The following is a 17567-nucleotide window of genomic DNA, read 5'->3' on the forward strand; positions in this document are numbered from 1 at the left end:
TCTAATTGCCCGTATTTGACAGTTTAATATTAGTGACTTTTAATATTATTGTGTACAATACTTTATTGGACGGATAAGTTTTATCCAAGCATTGAAAAATCGGCCCTAAAACAAACTAAAAAATGCCATATCCAAATAAAAAGCACTCGCTTCATGTTTTCTCTAAATCTTTCTTTAATAACTGTATTTTTAAAAGAAGTTGTTGTTTTTCTAATTCGAATATGATATCTTTATGTTTTAACTCTTGTTCTAAAAGCTTTCGTTGTATTATTTTCTGGTGTAGTTCTTCTGTTTTTATTTTCATTTGAATCTTTGCTATTTCCTGTTTTTCTTCGGCTAATTTATCGAAAGGCATTTCTTCTTTTGATTTACCTGCAACACATAGAAAATATTTAATCGCATATAAAAACAATGCTTTTAAAATCAAAACCTCAACAATGTTTATTCTTAATCTTCTTCAGACCTTCAGTACAATTTTAATTATACAAGTGTTTATAACTTACTTCGAAATATTGGTATCCTTTCTGCACATAGTTTCTTTTTGGGAGGTTCGCTTTCCTCTTTTTGTATTATATTATCTCTACATGACTCTGCAAATCAAAAGAAAAATAAGTAATGTGTAATTTTATATAAATTAAAATGTGCATAATTTAAAATATAATTTGTCAAACCTTCAGTTAAAACCAGATCAGTAGGAACATTGCTTTCTTCCTCATCAGGCACTCGATTTATAACAGTATGGGAAGCACCTGTAAATTAAAAGCTGTTTGTATTTTTTTAAAGCATTAAAATGTTTTTAATTGTTTGAAAAATTCCAAAGAATAGAAAAAATTCGACTATAGTCACCAGTTCTTATAAGGTAAGTACCTATTCTTAAAAAAAATCAAACAATCGATATATAATAAATAATAATATTCTAAGACACAAAATTTAAAGTCGTGTCACCTACTTGGTAGACCCGAATCGGAGTCAAACTGACTTTCATTGCTATCAACAGAAAGGGGCATAATTTCTTTCACTTTCTCTTCTGCAATTGTAAGTCTTTTAGTTTTTCCTCCACTTTTATAGAACTCGGCTATCTTTTTCCTGGTGTCCCTTTTTATAGCTTCATACTTAATTTTTAAATGTTTGTGGTCTTGAAAAACAGAATTAGTTACACTGTTGAATGCCTTTTCGATGCCTTTCCAAGCTTTTTCTTTCTCTTGCCAAGTACTGGCGTCGCTTTTTTTGCTCTCAATAATATCTCTTCTTGCTTCGATTAATGATAGCAGGAGGTGCGTTTCGTCCTGTGAGAAATTTGTGCTTCTTTCGCGTTTCTGCTTTTCCATTTTATACGAAGACAACTTTACAGTTCATGTAAAATTACGGACAAAACAAAAACAACAAATCCGCCTAATCACCAATAATTTAGAAACAAACTTTTTAGTAATTATGCTTTTAATAACTCAGGCCCCGGAATCACAGACACAATAGAAAATCTATTGTGTCGTGGCCCGATCGGGCCGTTCGGGGCTCAATGGGTTAATAATGTTTGAATTCACAAAAATAAACGTATTATTAATAAAATACATAAAAGCGAGGTTGGCATCTCAACAACTATTAAGTGACTGATATTTTTATCAACCGGATACGTTATTAGCGAGTATAAGTCGCTGACACAAAAACACGTTATCAGAGGCCGATATCTGTTACATGGCGGTAAATAACAGATAACTATCTGAAACTTCATAATATTATGTCACACGTTAAACCTTTACTTATTATTAAATGTTCGTTTTATACTGTATTATAAATAAATCAAATAATCTAGCAGAAAAAAGAAAATAACACCGTAATATTGATTTCTATATATTTTACACGTCCACGTCGGTGTAGAAAAAAATTTAATACGAAGAAACGGCTTTGACTTGTAACTATTCAGTTTATATTAATATTATTTTTTATATATTACCTATAATATAACTTAAACGTTCTGGTAACAACAACATATGGTCGTGTTTTTGTAACAGGTCCCTGGAGCACCACGAATAATAACTGGTGTTGGTATGCGTTGATACAAATTGTTATATTATTAACTAGCGGTCCGCCCCGGCTTCGCCCGTGGTACATAATATTTACGTTTTCTCTACATAAGAACCATCCTCGTACTTCAAGGAATATAATAAAAAAAGAATTATCGAAATCGGTTCAGCCGTTCTCGAGTTATGCGCTTACCAACACATTTTGCGATTCATTTTTATATATAAGAAGATTTGGGTATTAGATTATGGTCATGTCCTTGTGTTTAGTTTGTGTGCTTGTAAATTATCTTAGAGGCATGAAGATCGATGAAGGTTGAGGCACGAGAAATCAAAGGACATTATGATAGGCTGTTACTTCGCATACTTCGCATTACGTAAAAAAATATTGTGAATGTACAGGTTTTAGAAGTCTGGGGGATTATAAACATCACAGCCCGTGGCACATGTTATATTTTATTCTAAATTCTTAAAATCTTAACATTACATTTTACACTTTCAATCTAAAACATTATTTATCCCCCAGATCCCGGAAGCGTGGGGCACAGTGAAGGTAACGGCCCGCGGCGCCGGTTACGCCATACTGCAGATGGCGGTGCAGTACAACGTGGACGCGGCGCGGTTCCAGACGGCGCCGCCCGCGCGGGCGTTCGACCTGCGGACACGGGCGCACTACCACGGGAGGAATCAGTCGCATATCGACTATCAGACTTGTGCTAGGTGAGTGCAAAATGTATTAACTCAGGCCCCGGAACCACAGACACAATAGAACATCTATTGTGTCGTGGACCGATCGGGCCGCTCGGGTCTCAATGGGTTAATAGGCCTTTCGGTTTAATTGTAGAGTGCATGTTTATAAATTTTATATAGAGTGTGTAAAATAACAAGCAAGTAAATAAGAGCAGTAATTACGTCTGTATATATTTTTTTATTAATTCAAATAAATGACATTATAGCAGAAAAAAAAGAAAATTATTGTAATTGACAACATTTCAAAATTTTAACCTACTTATTTTTTTATTTTAATCAAAACTAGATCAAAAATTATTATACACGTATTTTTTGCTTTTTCAAAATATTAAAGTTTTCATTCATCTTTTTGAGTTTGAAAATCATCTCATTCTAAAATGTCGTAAACGCCAAATGACGTCATACATACGGAGGAATAGATTTTTTCCTTTGCGACGTAATTTAGATTAAAAAAAAAAAACTCGACAGTTGACATTTAACATTTTATCACTCTTGACAGTTGACACTAAAATAAACCACCATTCGCCAAGCTTTGTAATTAACTATATACACACCGTTATTTGCAAGTCTTTTCGAGTATCTTAAATTTTGATAGCTAACATAGATTGTTGTAATTTTATACTACACAATGAAAGTTTCCGAAGGATTTCAGTCTGCTGATAATAGAGTTAGTTATCTGATGATAATGGAATATATGTATGAAAACGATTGCTACAATGCTGCGGAAACTCGTAGTGCTAAAGCATTACTTGCATCTCGAGAATCTTACGTCGAAACAGCAGTAGGATACGTCGAAGTTAAGCGGGAAGGAAATTTGTGTATAATTAAATGCCGTGTAACACCAGAACACAAAGTTAAAGGAAAACTATACGTCGTGTCTGCTACAATAGATGAGACTGCAGAAAAAATCATAAAAGTTGAATGTAACGACTGCGCAGCAGCAGCAGGAGGGTGCAAACACGCCATTTGTTTTGTAATTTGGCTTGTTAAACGATCAGATGAGCCATCGGTTACATCAACTGTTTGCTATTGGACTAAACCCAGACTTGCCGCAGCTGTTACAGATAAGCAGTTTGTTTTGGCTAAAAATTTGGGAAGAAAAAGGAAAGTTCCTGAAGATATAAATGTGAATGTAACATTATCCACATTTACTAATGAGTGTAATCTGCGCAATATATCTGAAGGAATGATTTTAAAATATTGCCAAGAACAGCAGCCTGCACTGATTGATTTAACCGTTTTTAATTTAATGCTCCAGTTTATTCAAGATGTCCAATATGATCACAGTTACATGGCATTTAAATCATGGTATGCAAACATCATTACAGACAACCTCAAAAACCAAATAGCTGAAAAAACTAAAAAACAGGCTGACTCTAAATTGTGGCATGCAATGCGTCAGGGTAGAGTGACTGGCTCCAAAATTTATGAGGCAGTGAAATGCAAAACTACAGATGGTGCATTAGTCAACAGTATTTTAGGGGGATATAAAGTGCCAGAGACTCAAGCTATTAAAAGAGGCAAAACATTAGAAAATCTAGTTATTCAGGAGCTTGAAATACAACTAAATATCCACATCGAAAAACAAGGCTTAATTTTACTATCCCCTATAATTGGAGTATCCCCAGATGGCATTTGCAAGGACTTTGTCATTGAAGTAAAAAGTCCAATGAGTCAAAAAGCAATGAAAAGGTACAGTCAGAAGCATAAATATATTACCATTTGCAGATTAGCAAAAATATCTGTCATAAGAACGGGTTCAATAATATCTGTCTGCCCGTATACAGCAAAAATATCTGACATTAGTAGGCAGCATAATAAAGTGGCATCAAAATTATCTGACGAAAATGTAGAGCAAATAATTGTGACAACCTCTCGAAGCATAAATATGTGACGTAACCTAGGAGGCAATAATATCTGACACAATTTTATATTTCTGTATTGTAAAATATAATTGATTCCTCACAAAAAGCATAAATATGTGACACTAGCTTTCCGCCCACGGCTTCGCCTGCGCTTTCACAGAAATATCACATAGTTCCCGTTCCCGTGGGAATTTTGGGATAAAACCTATCCTATGTAACCCAAGTTACCCTTTATATGTCTGCTAAATTTCATTGTAATCGGTTCAGTAGTATTTGCGTGAAAGAGTATCAAACACACACATACACATCTTCACAAACTTTCGTATTTATAATACTAGATTAGTAGGATAGGAAGTAGGATTATAGTAGGACTAGTAGGATAAGATAGAATAGGATTTTAAAAAGGCCAAACGTTTTTTTATTGAATTAGTGTTTTGTATTTTGCTGGGGTAAGAATATGAACAAAAGACACATTATATTTTGTAAATATTTTTTATTTAAATGAAATTACGATAATATGATAACTTGCCATAATTTTCGATACTCAATAAAATAATAGCAATATTATAGGCTAATTATTGGTAAATGAAAATGAATAACGGAGGAATCGTGTCAAACACCGCTAACGTCAAATATAACAAAACAATTTCTAAATAATACACGAAGGTTACACTGAACCTTCAAATAAAATAGATCTACCCAAGTGGGTAATCATATAAGTATATGAATACTTTAATTTTGTCATGATATGATATCCTTCTATCTAATATTATAAATGCGAAAGTTCGTATCATGTAAGGATGTTTGTTACTCTTTCATACAAATAAAAGAAAAAAATGGAATTTGGCACACACATAGAAGGTAACTTGGATTAACGCTTATGAGCGCTTTTATCCTGGAAATCCCACAGGAACGGAAACTATGCGTGTTTTTCTTTGAAAACGCGGGCGCAGCCGCGGGTGTTAGGCTAGTACGATATAATATCTAGACATACAATATGTAGTATACAACGACGGCACATATTAATTAATATGGTAATCATGTTTTAAAACAACGTAGTTAAAATAAAATTTATTTATTTTATATTAATTCAATATTAAATTGAAAATAAAATTGTGTCAGATATTATTGCTTCCTAGTTGATGTCACATATTTATGCTTTTTGTGTGGAATCAACGCAAAATACAGAAATATAAAATTGTGTCAGATATTATTGCCACCTAGTTGGTGTCACATATTTATGCTTTGTGTGAGGAATCGAAGCAAAATACAGAAATATGAAATTGTGTCAGATATTATTGCTTCCTAGTTGATGTCACATATTTATGCTTTTTGTGAGGAATCGATGCAAAATACAGAAATATGAAATTGTGTCAGATATTATTGCCACCTAGTTGGTGTCACATATTTATGCTTTGTGTGAGGAATCGATGCAAAATACAGAAATATGAAATTGTGTCAGATATTATTGCTTCCTAGTTGATGTCACATATTTATGCTTTTTGTGAGGAATCGATGCAAAATACAGAAATATGAAATTGCGTCAGATATTATTGCCACCTAGTTGATGTCACATATTTATGCCGTGAACGGGAACTATGCGGTATTTCTGTGAAAACGCAGGCGAAGCCGCGGGCCGGGCGGTGGAACGGGGAATGTAATCCATCGTCCGGTGCGGTGAGGCGACTTGAGACGTGTTCCGCTCATGCCGCCAACGGGAGGGAAGAGCAGGCAAACCACCTTTCCTGTTCTTGGCTTGCGCCTGGCCTGGACATGGGCTGCCGCCGAGGGGGTCGCGGAAGAATTCTAACAAATACCCGCGGCCCCATCATTAAAGCGGCTCGACGGAACACAGTGGGGTTTTAGTCGGTAAGAATCCGACATAACCCACGGCTCCTTCCCCGGGGGCCGTGGGTATCTTTGGAAGATTTCCCCACTATAAAAAAAAGGCGAAGCCGCGGGCGGAAAGCTAGTGTCACATATTTATGCTTTTTGTGAGGAATCAATTATATTTTACAATACAGAAATATAAAATTGTGTCAGATATTATTGCCTCCTAGGTGACGTCACATATTTATGCTTCGAGAGGTTGTCACAATTATTTGCTCTACATTTTCGTCATATAATTTTGATGCCACTTTATTATGCTGCCTAATAATGTCAGATATTTTTGCTGTATACGGGTAGACAGATATTATTGAATTTGTTCTAGTGACAGATATTTTTGCACATCGCCCCCTAGGCATATATTATTGCTCGTGACTGTACATAAACGAAAATGAAATAAACGAAAAGTTTAAAGCACAAATTATGCTTCAGATGTTTGCTGCTAAAAAGAAAAAAGGATTATTTTGTGTAGCTGATCCACATTTTGAACAAAACAAAATCATCCACAAATACTGGATCCTTTATGATGATTATTATATGCAACATTTGTTAAGGGGTGCTGAAAATTTCTGGGAAACATATATTTTCCCAAAAATGTTGGAAAGTGTTAAATAAATAGAACTTTATAAAAAACAGTCTTTTATTTATAGGAAATTATGAAAATCATAGGCATATTAAGATTAAATAAAATAAGTATTTTACAAAACTACATACATATACATAAGTTTATGTTTGAACTTAATAATTTCTTAGTAAATTTAACCTAAATGTCCTTACATACAGAAATGACACTGTTTAAAATTATTTTTACAGAATATTCATTATTTATATTTACTATAGAACTTTATAAATTAATCAAACCACATACTATGGTCACCACTTCATCTATCTGTTGAATTAACTTATTTTAACAATTTTTCACTATGGAACTTTGTAAATTAATCAAACCACATGCTATTGTTACCACTTCATCGATGTATTGAATTAACTTATTATTAATAACAGAATGTGGTTTTAACAATTTAAATAATCTTATTCTCCTAATAACCCTCTCTATATGAATGCGTAGACTGGCAATAACTTTACTTTGAATGGCTTCTTTTTTTGTTAATTTTACATTTTTTGCAACACTTGGTGAACGAAGAAGCTTTATGCCTTTTTTTAGTCAATAAAGTATCAATATGTTTGAATCCCCGATCTGCTAATATTGAGCAGTTAGGTGGTAACACATCTAAAAATCTAGATACTTCCACTATGTTTGTATCAGATATCCTACCACCATGGCCAGCTGATACAAAAACAATGAAACCATCAGGTGTTGAAGCCAATAAATATTTTAGTGTGTTAGCATTTTTATACTGAGACCAGGTCAGTGATTGCTCTATGGGTTTGGATGGTTTTTCTATTTCTATTTCAAAACAATCTATTATGCAATATATATTTGAGTATTCTTTATTTGTTTAAAAAGAAGATGGTAAGTTTCGTTTTACAGTCAAAATAGGGGGACAAAAAATCAATTGTTTAAAAAAATTAGATAGTACATAAAGAGCTTTATAAAATATACGCCACTAGCTTTCCGCCTGCGGCTTCGCCCGCATTTTCAAAAAAAAACCCGCATAGTTCCCGTTCCCGTGGGATTTCCGGGATAAAACCTAGCCTATGTCACTCAGAAATGATGTAGCTTTCCAACAGTGAAAGAATTTTTCAAATCTGCCAAGTAGTTTCGGAGCCTATTCAATTCATACAAACAAACAAACAAACAAAAAATCAAACCTTTCCTCTTTATAATATTTGTATAGATAAAATGCTTAGAGATATACAAAACATGTCTGATATTTGCCTGAATGATAAATTATTTTTAATTTTGTATAATGTTATTATAATATGTATAGATTTTAATTTTAAATGAGACACAAAAAAGTTTATTAACCAATAATAATTTTGTGGTAATCCTATAGATTACATATAATCTAATGGCCTTTTTTCAATTATTTCTAGCATGAAGGATTTTTGTATGTTTTCGTTTGTAATGTCAGAAACATCTACAGAAGTTGTAGTAGTAGTGCTACCCTGTGTTGATGGTATGGCATCATCAATATCAATTTGTTCACTATTAAAGTCATCATCATCTTGACAAAAAGATAATGGAGCTGTCTTAATTTTACTCAAAGAACAGTTAGTGGTGCGATCTGCCATTTTTGGTTTCACTTGCACACCTTTATTACAAAATAAAATCATCTTATTTTCTGTGACACTATCTATCTCCATTGGAATTGCTGCTGATGATGTGCTAGGCTGAGGTTCCCTTAATGGAGATATATTAGGTAGGAGGGACTGCGGTAAAGAAGCTTTGAGTTTGGGTCGTCCTCTCATAGTTGACCAATACATGTAGTTAGTTATATCTTCTTTTAACTGCAACAAATATTGATGTAAATAATGGATTGAAAGAAATCTAAGTTTGTAAATATATTGCCAGAAAAATATTCAAGTATACTATAATAGTTTTAATTAGTTTAATGAGAACACAAATATTGATTTGAGAATCAAAATCTATGTAAACAAATTTATTCAAAAAAACAATTCTGCTATTCTAAAATCTGAATAATGTTACATTGAGATGATCTTCACATATGTAAAGGCTACGCTTAGGGCAATCAACACCCACTGCTTTACACCAGTCTTGCTTAGACGCACTGGGCACCACAAAAAACATTTTTTCTTTATGTTTAATAGAATTGTTCTTGCAGGAAGGAACAAAACAATATTTGGCCTCTTTAAAAGGTGTATATTTTTCATTTAGATTCATCGTGAGATTAAAATCCAAAACAAAAACAAAATAACACGTTCTAACAAGACTTCGTTAGTTTGAAATTTGAATAATCACAAACAGTAAACAGTAAACACTACAACTATTGACATTAGAAATATGACACAGGTGACAGGACATGCCATTGCCATGTAAACGTCAAATTGATAGTTTTTTTTTTAACATAGAAAATTAGTCTAGGGCGCGTTTTTATTCCTCCGTATGTATGACGTCATCATAACATTTTTCGTTTTTATTTAATTTCTCCTAAAATATGCGATAAAAAAATTAAATAAATTTTTTTCTGTAATCGCAATAGCAAAATAAAGAAACGGTTTTTTTCTTTCATGGCCTTATAAAAAATGAAATGTTGTCAATTTTAATGTCCACGAATGAGTAGACGCATGGTATTGCAACATGTCTATCGATATGTGGTAATTAATTTATCCATATAAAAGGGACAAGTCTCTCGAATAGCAACGCAACGGTTGATATGTGAAATCTTTGTGGTTTTTGGTGTACTTAATTTATGTATTTTGTAATATAAAAAAAGACGGGTCGCACTCCGGGAGTGCCGGCAGAAGTGAAAACTTGATTATTAACGTTGAGCATGTTTGATATTACGTCTTACGCTTTTTCGATCAGGTCACGTGTCCTGACGCGAGTTTAAGATTACCCATTACAGAAAAAGTGCTCAACGCCGCTAAAGAAGTTTTCACTTCAAAAATTTAGTCAAGCACATACAACCAATAATATCCCCTCTTCCAGCTGGACCCTCCTCTCGGAGTCCCCCCGGTCCGGCCAAGCGGTGCTGGAAGTGGGCGTGCCCACGGGCTACTTGGTGCAACAACAACGCCTCGACTCGTACGTGCTGGCGCGGAAGGTGCCGCACTTGCAGCGGGCCAAGTACACGCCCACCAAACTTGTGTTCTATTTTGATTATGTGAGTAGCTTTCCGTCCGGAGCTTTGCCCGCTTTGTCTTAAATCAGGACCCTCCTTTCCGAGTCCCCCCGTTCAGGACAAGCACTGCTAGTAGTGTAAAAAAGTAGTACAAAAATAAACAAAACAAAAAAAAAATATGCTTTAATAATATAAAATATTATAATGTCGCAGATGCTAAGTTTGAAACAAATCTAACCGTTTAAAGTATATCAAATTCGACTCTAAAGGAGTCGACTATATATACATACAGCTGAAGTAAAGACCTTCCGATGAAAGCGAACTTTCGGGCATCATCTCTCGAAAAGACAGACGCAATTTCACGCATATTCATTTCAGATTTGATTCGTAATCGATTACGAACACAGCAGAAACTCTCAAAATGTTATATTTAATAATACTATAATATTTTTCAACAGTTAGAGCAAGAGACGACGTGCGTGAACTTCACACTGGAACGTTGGCACCCGGTGGCCAACATGTCGCGGTATCTTGCGATACGAGTCTACGATTATTACGCGCCTGGTATGGATATTTTTGTTATTTTTCTTCCACATTTAGAATATTATACGATAAATACAAACTTCGTGTCAATCAAATTCAAACTCACTTAACAAAAAAGTTATTTTAAAATTACAGACAGATATTAGTTTTTATATGTACAGTGTAAACAGAGCACTTTTGTAATTATTTTTTTAAATAACCGCCAACATTTTTTTTTCGAGTTTTATGCATATAAAGAGAACAGATAGAAATAGTCTTTGTGAAAAGGATCCAAACAGAACAACGCTACCGGGTCAGCGATTTACGAGTATCTTTACATGAAGTATAACTTATATTATACCTATAATATAATTCCAGAACGATTCAACGAGACAATCTTCGACGCACTACCAACCTACCTACTGAACATATGCGAGGTCTGCGGTTCGTCCCAGTGCCCATACTGCGCGGTGTACAACGCGGCTCGCGTCGCTTTCGCTTCGCTTTCGCTTCTCGCTCTGTGCGTGCTCGCGAGCGTGCTGGCGGGAGGGCAAAGGGTGTACGATTTTGTACGGTGGTGATTTTGATGAAATTTAGTATATTTGTGTTTTTTTTCAGGTGTAGAGTGGTTCAGTTTGATGAAATGTTGAAAGGTGTAACTGAATAGTTTAAAAATTAAATGTCTTTAGAAAAAAAATGAAAACATATATTTGAAGAATTGACAAGTTTTGTTTGCAAAAAAATACGTATTTTTATACGTCCTGTGCTTGGTAACTAAAATAATATGTAAAAGAAAGAAGAATTGGTTGTAAAAAATACCTACCTATTTTTTATACTTACGTCCTAAATTTGACGTCTGTGTAAAATAAAGTTTAATCCTAATGAATCACTCTGTACACTGAATCTTAATTTTGTTACTGTATTAATATCGTCGTCCTGTACATTTCTTGTACGTCTATGTGACTATTTAGTGCATTTATTATAATATGACACTAATTAATTAATAAAAGGCGTGATCGTTTGCAAGTTAATCATAACAAATTATTTAAAATTACATCTAATAAAAGAAGTTATTTTGGCTCTCTAAAAATTTATACCACGACATGCCAAAAACATGAAAATCTTATAAAAGTAAAAGACAATAAATTTAAAAAAAGACATTAAAATTATGGAAACTAAAACAATAATTAAAAAGCATATCATATTTAATTAAACGTGCAATTTTCAAATATATAAGATGTCTTTTCAGGTTGTATATTTAAAGTTTACACAATACTATGGAATGAAAATTTATTAGATAACATAATGAAGTTATATGCGTTTTGTAGATAATTATGTATCTATCATTTTAATAACCACCGGTTAGATTATATTTATATGTATTTTTTGTTATTTTTTTCAACAGTGAACAAAATTCTAATAATTTTGAAGAACATAAGTAGAAAAATCTCCATTCCGTTTTAGCGTTAGTATTATAAAGAGGTGTTCACTTAGCGTAAGATTTAAACATTTGTAATATAATTTCTCTACGAAATAAACATGCCTGTGTATATAACGTTATGTTTTGTTGCAAGATTTTGTAACAAAATTGCGCTTTTACCAAATCATTTCGCTTTTTAAAGAAATCTGTTTTCGTTTTTTACAATTTTGCATTTTATTTCTTTACTAAACAGGTGCTTTTTGAATGCGCGATACAATTTGAGACTTGCTTACGAATGCCTAATTATATAAAAGACTAATTTACAATTATTTTTACAACTTTATAAGTCTTATTATATATTATTTTGCATACAGAAAAATGATGAAGTATATCATAGCATGAAATGCAACCTTGCCCATAAGTCTTAAAAGGCAAAGTGCATCCACACTTTATGTATATAATATAAAGCGTAGTTATTATAAGTTTTAAATAAGAAAAATATTTTTAAAATTTACACGATGAAAAGCACATGTCAATAAATTTGCCTTATTAATTTAAAATTGGATGACACTTAGATTTATATTTTAGATATATGAAGACAAAATTGTAAGCCAATTGTAATTTTGTATGAGAAAAATTATTTTTACACTAAAAATAGATTTATTCGTAGAATACGTATATTTTCCAAGTATGTACAAATTAAAACCCGTCCAGACATTAAATTAACAGCAAATTTCTGTTTAAAATACAGTATATATATATATATGTATAAAATCATTGTTTAACATTTTTATTTTATTTTATAGAGTGCAAAGATATTTTGTTGCATGATAATTAAGATTAACGTACTATAGTATAATAGACAAGTATTGATTCTATGGCACCTCATCCAATATACATATTTACTCTTTAAATACTCCCTTTCTCCTTTTACTAAGCAGCTAATATATGATTATAATATCGACGCAGATATGTATAGGATTCTTTTTTAATTATTTTTCACAAATGTATTAACTATACTCTATGTAATAAAGAATCGTTTATAGTGTTTCATATAATATTGTGTTTATGTATATAAAAAATTATGAGAAAGAAAATTATTAAATTTAGTACAAAATATACACCTACGTATCTGAATGTATATCATTCAATTTTTACAATATTATTTACAAATGGTAAATCTTTTAGAAGAATATTACAAGTTTTTACTTCCTACCAGCTATTTCTATGTTGTTCTTAATAGAATGCTTTAAGTACATAATATTATATGAAATTCTAATATTGTAGTGATATTGTATATTGCGGAAGGTTTTTATAAAATAAGCTTATGACAGAGTCAAACATATGAAAAGTAATTAGTTTGTATCAAAGCAAATATTTACCTGTTTCAGATTACATACCTTACCTTTCTATATAATAAAATATATAAAGAATAGCGATCATAGCTTTATGTACCAGTGTATTGAATCTCATGTAGTGACATTATGCATGTTACTTAATTTTTTCCGTCCAAATTTACCAATGACTGATTTTTCTTTTGTATTTTAGAATGTGTGTAATATTTTATGATTTGTAATGTAACATTTGTAGGAGTGAAATCTCTGAGTAAAGATTTATTTTTAATAAAGAGTTCGAAAAATTATGTTTGTTTTCTTTGTTATTAGGTACCTACCTATCCTATCCTATTAAATCCATTTATTCCATCCATTAAATTGTCTTATATTCAGTACCATACATCAGTCAAAGTATATTTTTTTTACTGAGATGAATTAATTAATTATTATATTATGAGCTAACAAAACGAGTGAGAGAATTATTCAAAATTAGGTTTTCCTATTATCAACAACTGCAGCTCGGGCTGAAAATACCTAGGAAAATTATGCATCGATGTTCGGTAGTCCCCTGTTTCCTCCTCCAATACTGGACCGATTTAATTACTTTTTTCATAATTTAGTAGAGAAAAGTATTAGGCTATGTTCCTACGTTTTGCTTTTTTATATAATGTTTCAAACTATTGCAATCAGGTAATGTCGAAAATATTATCAAATTATTGCTCATATTATATACTGTGTAAGTTTATTTTATTTAATCTGATGCCTATATTCCATGCTTACTTCACATTTTTCTAAAGATGGTTTTCATTTTATTTTACAAATTGGACAAATATAGAAAGATATAGTTATTACTTACTGAAGTTCTTTTGATTCTGTTCATATATCAATGATTAATATTCTACATAGTAGTAACAGTGTATTTATAATCATTAGTATCTCAGGCCCCGGAACCACAGACACAATAGAAAATCTATTCATGTTAAAGTCATGTTAGTTACAACACTTATACTTCATCAGACATCAATGACTCAATACATTTTTAGATTCACCTCCTTGGATTAAGATAATTCATAATTTAGGTTCTAGTGAAGAAAGCCAGGCAGGTAACTTTTTTATCAGTCATGTACTATTTATAACAAGCAAGAATTGATTATACAGGGTGTAATCGTTAAGTGTGCACAGGCGATTATTCCGTAACTATTACAGATATCAAAAAACTTTAAACTGATATCGAAAGTACTTAACCTAATGAGTAAAATGGCCATAATAAATTTTTAAAAATAATACGAGAAATATCTAAAAAATTAACTTTAAACCCTCCCATACATTTAGTATGAGATATGAATATCCCATGTACATGGGTTGATCCAAAAGTAATGATAATCAATATTAAACAAGGTCATTACAGTTAAAATAATTATGTATTTCTCTAGATAGTCTTCTTCTAGATAATATACTTCGATATTTTTTTTTCTTAACTTAGAAAAAAAAAAACTTTGACTTCATCTACAAAAACCCCTCAAAATCGGCCATCACTTCGCTGTCGTCTTAAAATTTCTTGTATCGCCGAGTGCCGAGGTAAGAGATAGAATTAACTAGGAGCTAGATCTTACAAACAGGGTGGGTGTTCAAGCATTTTCAATGCCGATTTTTGATTGGCAGCCATCGCAACTGACGCTTTGTGATCTGGTGCGTTGTCTTGGTGAACCAACATTCAAGACTGAAGTTTGCCATGTCTCTTTTTCTTACTAACCTACCCGCAATCTTTTGGTCTGTGTAGTAAGAGCCCTGTGTAGTAGTGGCTGCCCGTAAAAATAATGTACTCTGTGGTAGTGGCTACCTTCTTAAAATATTCCACATTTCTTCAGCGTCCCAAAAAACTACGGTTTTAATCTATCCCACTAATTTTCACTTTGAAAATCTTCACCGTCACTTTGGAAGCTCGCATCCAGGCCATTGATTGTTTCTTGGTTTCAGCATAAACATGGTGAACCCAGGTAACGCTCATGGTCACAAATCGTGACAAAAAATTATCCTGATCTCATTAAAAATTTAGAAATTCACCCTCTAAATGTCGAATCGTTGTTTCTTCTTTTCGTCGGGAAACATTCTGGCTCGCACTGTTCACATTAAAATTAATGTTAATACTTGGAAACGTGGCCTGTAGATATAATTTTTTTGTGATAACTTAGTGATTACATGAGCAAGCATAAAACATTTATTTTATATTTTTATGTGCACAGGAAATACCCAATTATCATTACTTTTGGATCAACCTATACATTTAATATGAAAGATTTTAGCTTTTTTTTTGTTTTTTTGGTTTTCTGCTTTAATTACTTCGCAAATTTGGAGGGAAGTTCATTTAGAAACTGTAAATAGACCTCCTCATTGTATTGCACAATAAGGACGTCACTTCGAAAATCTACTATGAATACAAAATGTATGGGAAATAAATTGTATGGGAGCGTTTAATGTAACATTTTTGGTTATTTCTCGTTTTATTTTTAAAAATTTATTATGGCCATTTTACTCATTAGGTTAAGTACTTTCGATATCAGTTTAAAGTTTTTTGATATCTGCAATAGTTACGGAATAATCGCTTGTGCACACTTAACGATTACACCCTGTATATCTCATTGTGACATTGCAAGTTACAAAATATTAATAAGAAATATATTGCACATCAAAAAGGGGTAACAAACTTTTGTTTGCAAGCAAACACATAATAATTTAAATAATTTATTGTATATAGTTATTCCTATATAGTATAACACAAATTTGACTAAATAATAACACTCCTATTGTCTCTTCTTAATTTGTTTTGCTTTAGAAGTGGACGCTTTAGCACCACCATTGAATAATGATGTGATCATCTCGGACATCTCTGGAAGTTCAGACATTTTAGCCATATTGCTTATTTGCTTCAAGTCCTCTTTTGTTTCTGGGTCATTCATCATTTTAGGTAAAATCATGATGAGCAGTAGTGGTAACACCATCATAATAACCATAGGGTTGAACAAGAAGTCTGTCAACCTCCATTGTTCCCTTACTTGGAAATATCTGAACTTGGTGAATGCCTTCATTTTGAGAGGATAAGGAACTTGTATTACCTGTGATGTTTGGATATAGTTAACTTTACGTGCTCTAAATTTGCCTTTGGAATTAATTTCTACGCGTACAGGCTCGTACATATAGTCTGGATTCGCAATCTCAACCACGTATGAACCAGAAGGAACATTGTGTATACTAAAGGAGCCGTCGTTTTTAATAAATCCAATGTATTCACCGCCGTTTACGTGTATTCTTGTATCTACTTGCCAATTACTCGTATCTTGTTCTTCTGGTGGAAACACTCGGCCTTCGATGACATATCTACCAACACCAACTTCGTCTTCCATGGAATTTACTGCGTATGATACATTTGCAAAAAGCAACAGCGTTACGGTCGAAATAAATATTCGTAACATTGTTTTGTTAATTTCACGTGATGATAATGAAAATCTGATTTTAGACGATCGAATCACACAAATATTGTAAACTTTTTTATCATTGATTCATTAATGTCACTGTCATAATGATGTATGTCAATAGTCACTTAGTCGTATTCGTTTTTATTTGGTAGACTACAAGCCATTTTGGTTCCATTTATTCGGATTATATTCAGATTTGAGGTTTTTACTTTTCAAACCTTTTTGTTTCAAACACATCAAAATTAATTTTATTAAACTTCTCTTTTCATAATGCTCTAAAAATATATAATAACTAATTTTGCAGCGCGGCGGCTCGAACTAGATGGTCTTTTTTGTGTGTCCTCACACGAAAAGGACTCCACGACCTTTCCACGGCTCAAGCATTATAACCATTATCAAGGAATCTGAAGCCACACATAGAATTTTATTAAATCGTTACCTTTCCGCAAACCAAGCATCCTAAGGTGTTCTATATGTAATAAATAACTTTTATTTTTTCGTCTGCTAGGCTTTCACCGTTCAAGCCCATACCGCGCGCCGCGCTGATAATATACGTTCTATAACTTACCTAAATCTGTCCAATGCCTATTA

At 32.5% G+C, this 17567-nt stretch overlaps 4 protein-coding genes across 5 annotated transcripts in view; 1 reads left to right on the forward strand and 3 right to left on the reverse strand.

The window, feature by feature from the left end:
* Mcr (macroglobulin complement-related) overlaps nt 1-13809 on the forward strand; it is a 40214-nt gene extending 26405 nt beyond the window's left edge. Inside the window, exons 30-33 of the mRNA XM_090110593.1 lie at nt 2545-2738; nt 10095-10269; nt 10686-10791; nt 11128-13809. Coding sequence (XP_089966719.1) covers nt 2545-2738; nt 10095-10269; nt 10686-10791; nt 11128-11330 — 678 coding nt within the window. The 3' untranslated portion in view covers nt 11331-13809. The remainder of the gene's footprint in view (nt 1-2544; nt 2739-10094; nt 10270-10685; nt 10792-11127) is intronic.
* On the reverse strand, nt 152-1443 carry LOC149902016 (uncharacterized). The gene is made up of 4 exons (XM_090111328.1): nt 950-1443; nt 672-749; nt 504-590; nt 152-372 (listed from the first exon to the last, which is right to left on the reverse strand). The coding sequence occupies exons 1-4, from the start codon at nt 1326-1328 to the stop codon at nt 152-154; spliced, it is 765 nt and encodes a 254-aa protein (XP_089967454.1). The 5' UTR covers nt 1329-1443.
* Nucleotides 8465-9421, reverse strand: LOC149902017 (uncharacterized). 2 transcript variants are annotated; one of them, XM_090111094.1, is made up of 2 exons: nt 9186-9421; nt 8465-8932 (listed from the first exon to the last, which is right to left on the reverse strand). In XM_090111094.1, the coding sequence occupies exons 1-2, from the start codon at nt 9324-9326 to the stop codon at nt 8480-8482; spliced, it is 594 nt and encodes a 197-aa protein (XP_089967220.1). In that variant the 5' UTR covers nt 9327-9421; the 3' UTR covers nt 8465-8479. The 2 variants fall into 2 exon arrangements, with proteins under 2 accessions (XP_089967220.1, XP_089967218.1); XM_090111092.1 differs by having other exon boundaries at nt 9132-9420.
* A 2423-nt stretch (nt 13810-16232) lies between the features above and the next one.
* Nucleotides 16233-17078, reverse strand: EMC7 (ER membrane protein complex subunit 7). The gene has a single exon (XM_090110858.1). It carries the CDS (start codon nt 16971-16973, stop codon nt 16305-16307), a length of 669 nt encoding a protein of 222 aa, XP_089966984.1. The 5' UTR covers nt 16974-17078; the 3' UTR covers nt 16233-16304.
* Between the last annotated feature and the right edge of the window lie 489 nt (nt 17079-17567).

Source organism: Colias eurytheme, chromosome 16 (genome assembly GCF_061535395.1).
Source record: "Colias eurytheme isolate Ceu_HAF_F1 chromosome 16, ilColEury1 Martin Lab GWU primary, whole genome shotgun sequence".
NCBI classification, from domain to species: domain Eukaryota; kingdom Metazoa; phylum Arthropoda; class Insecta; order Lepidoptera; family Pieridae; genus Colias; species Colias eurytheme.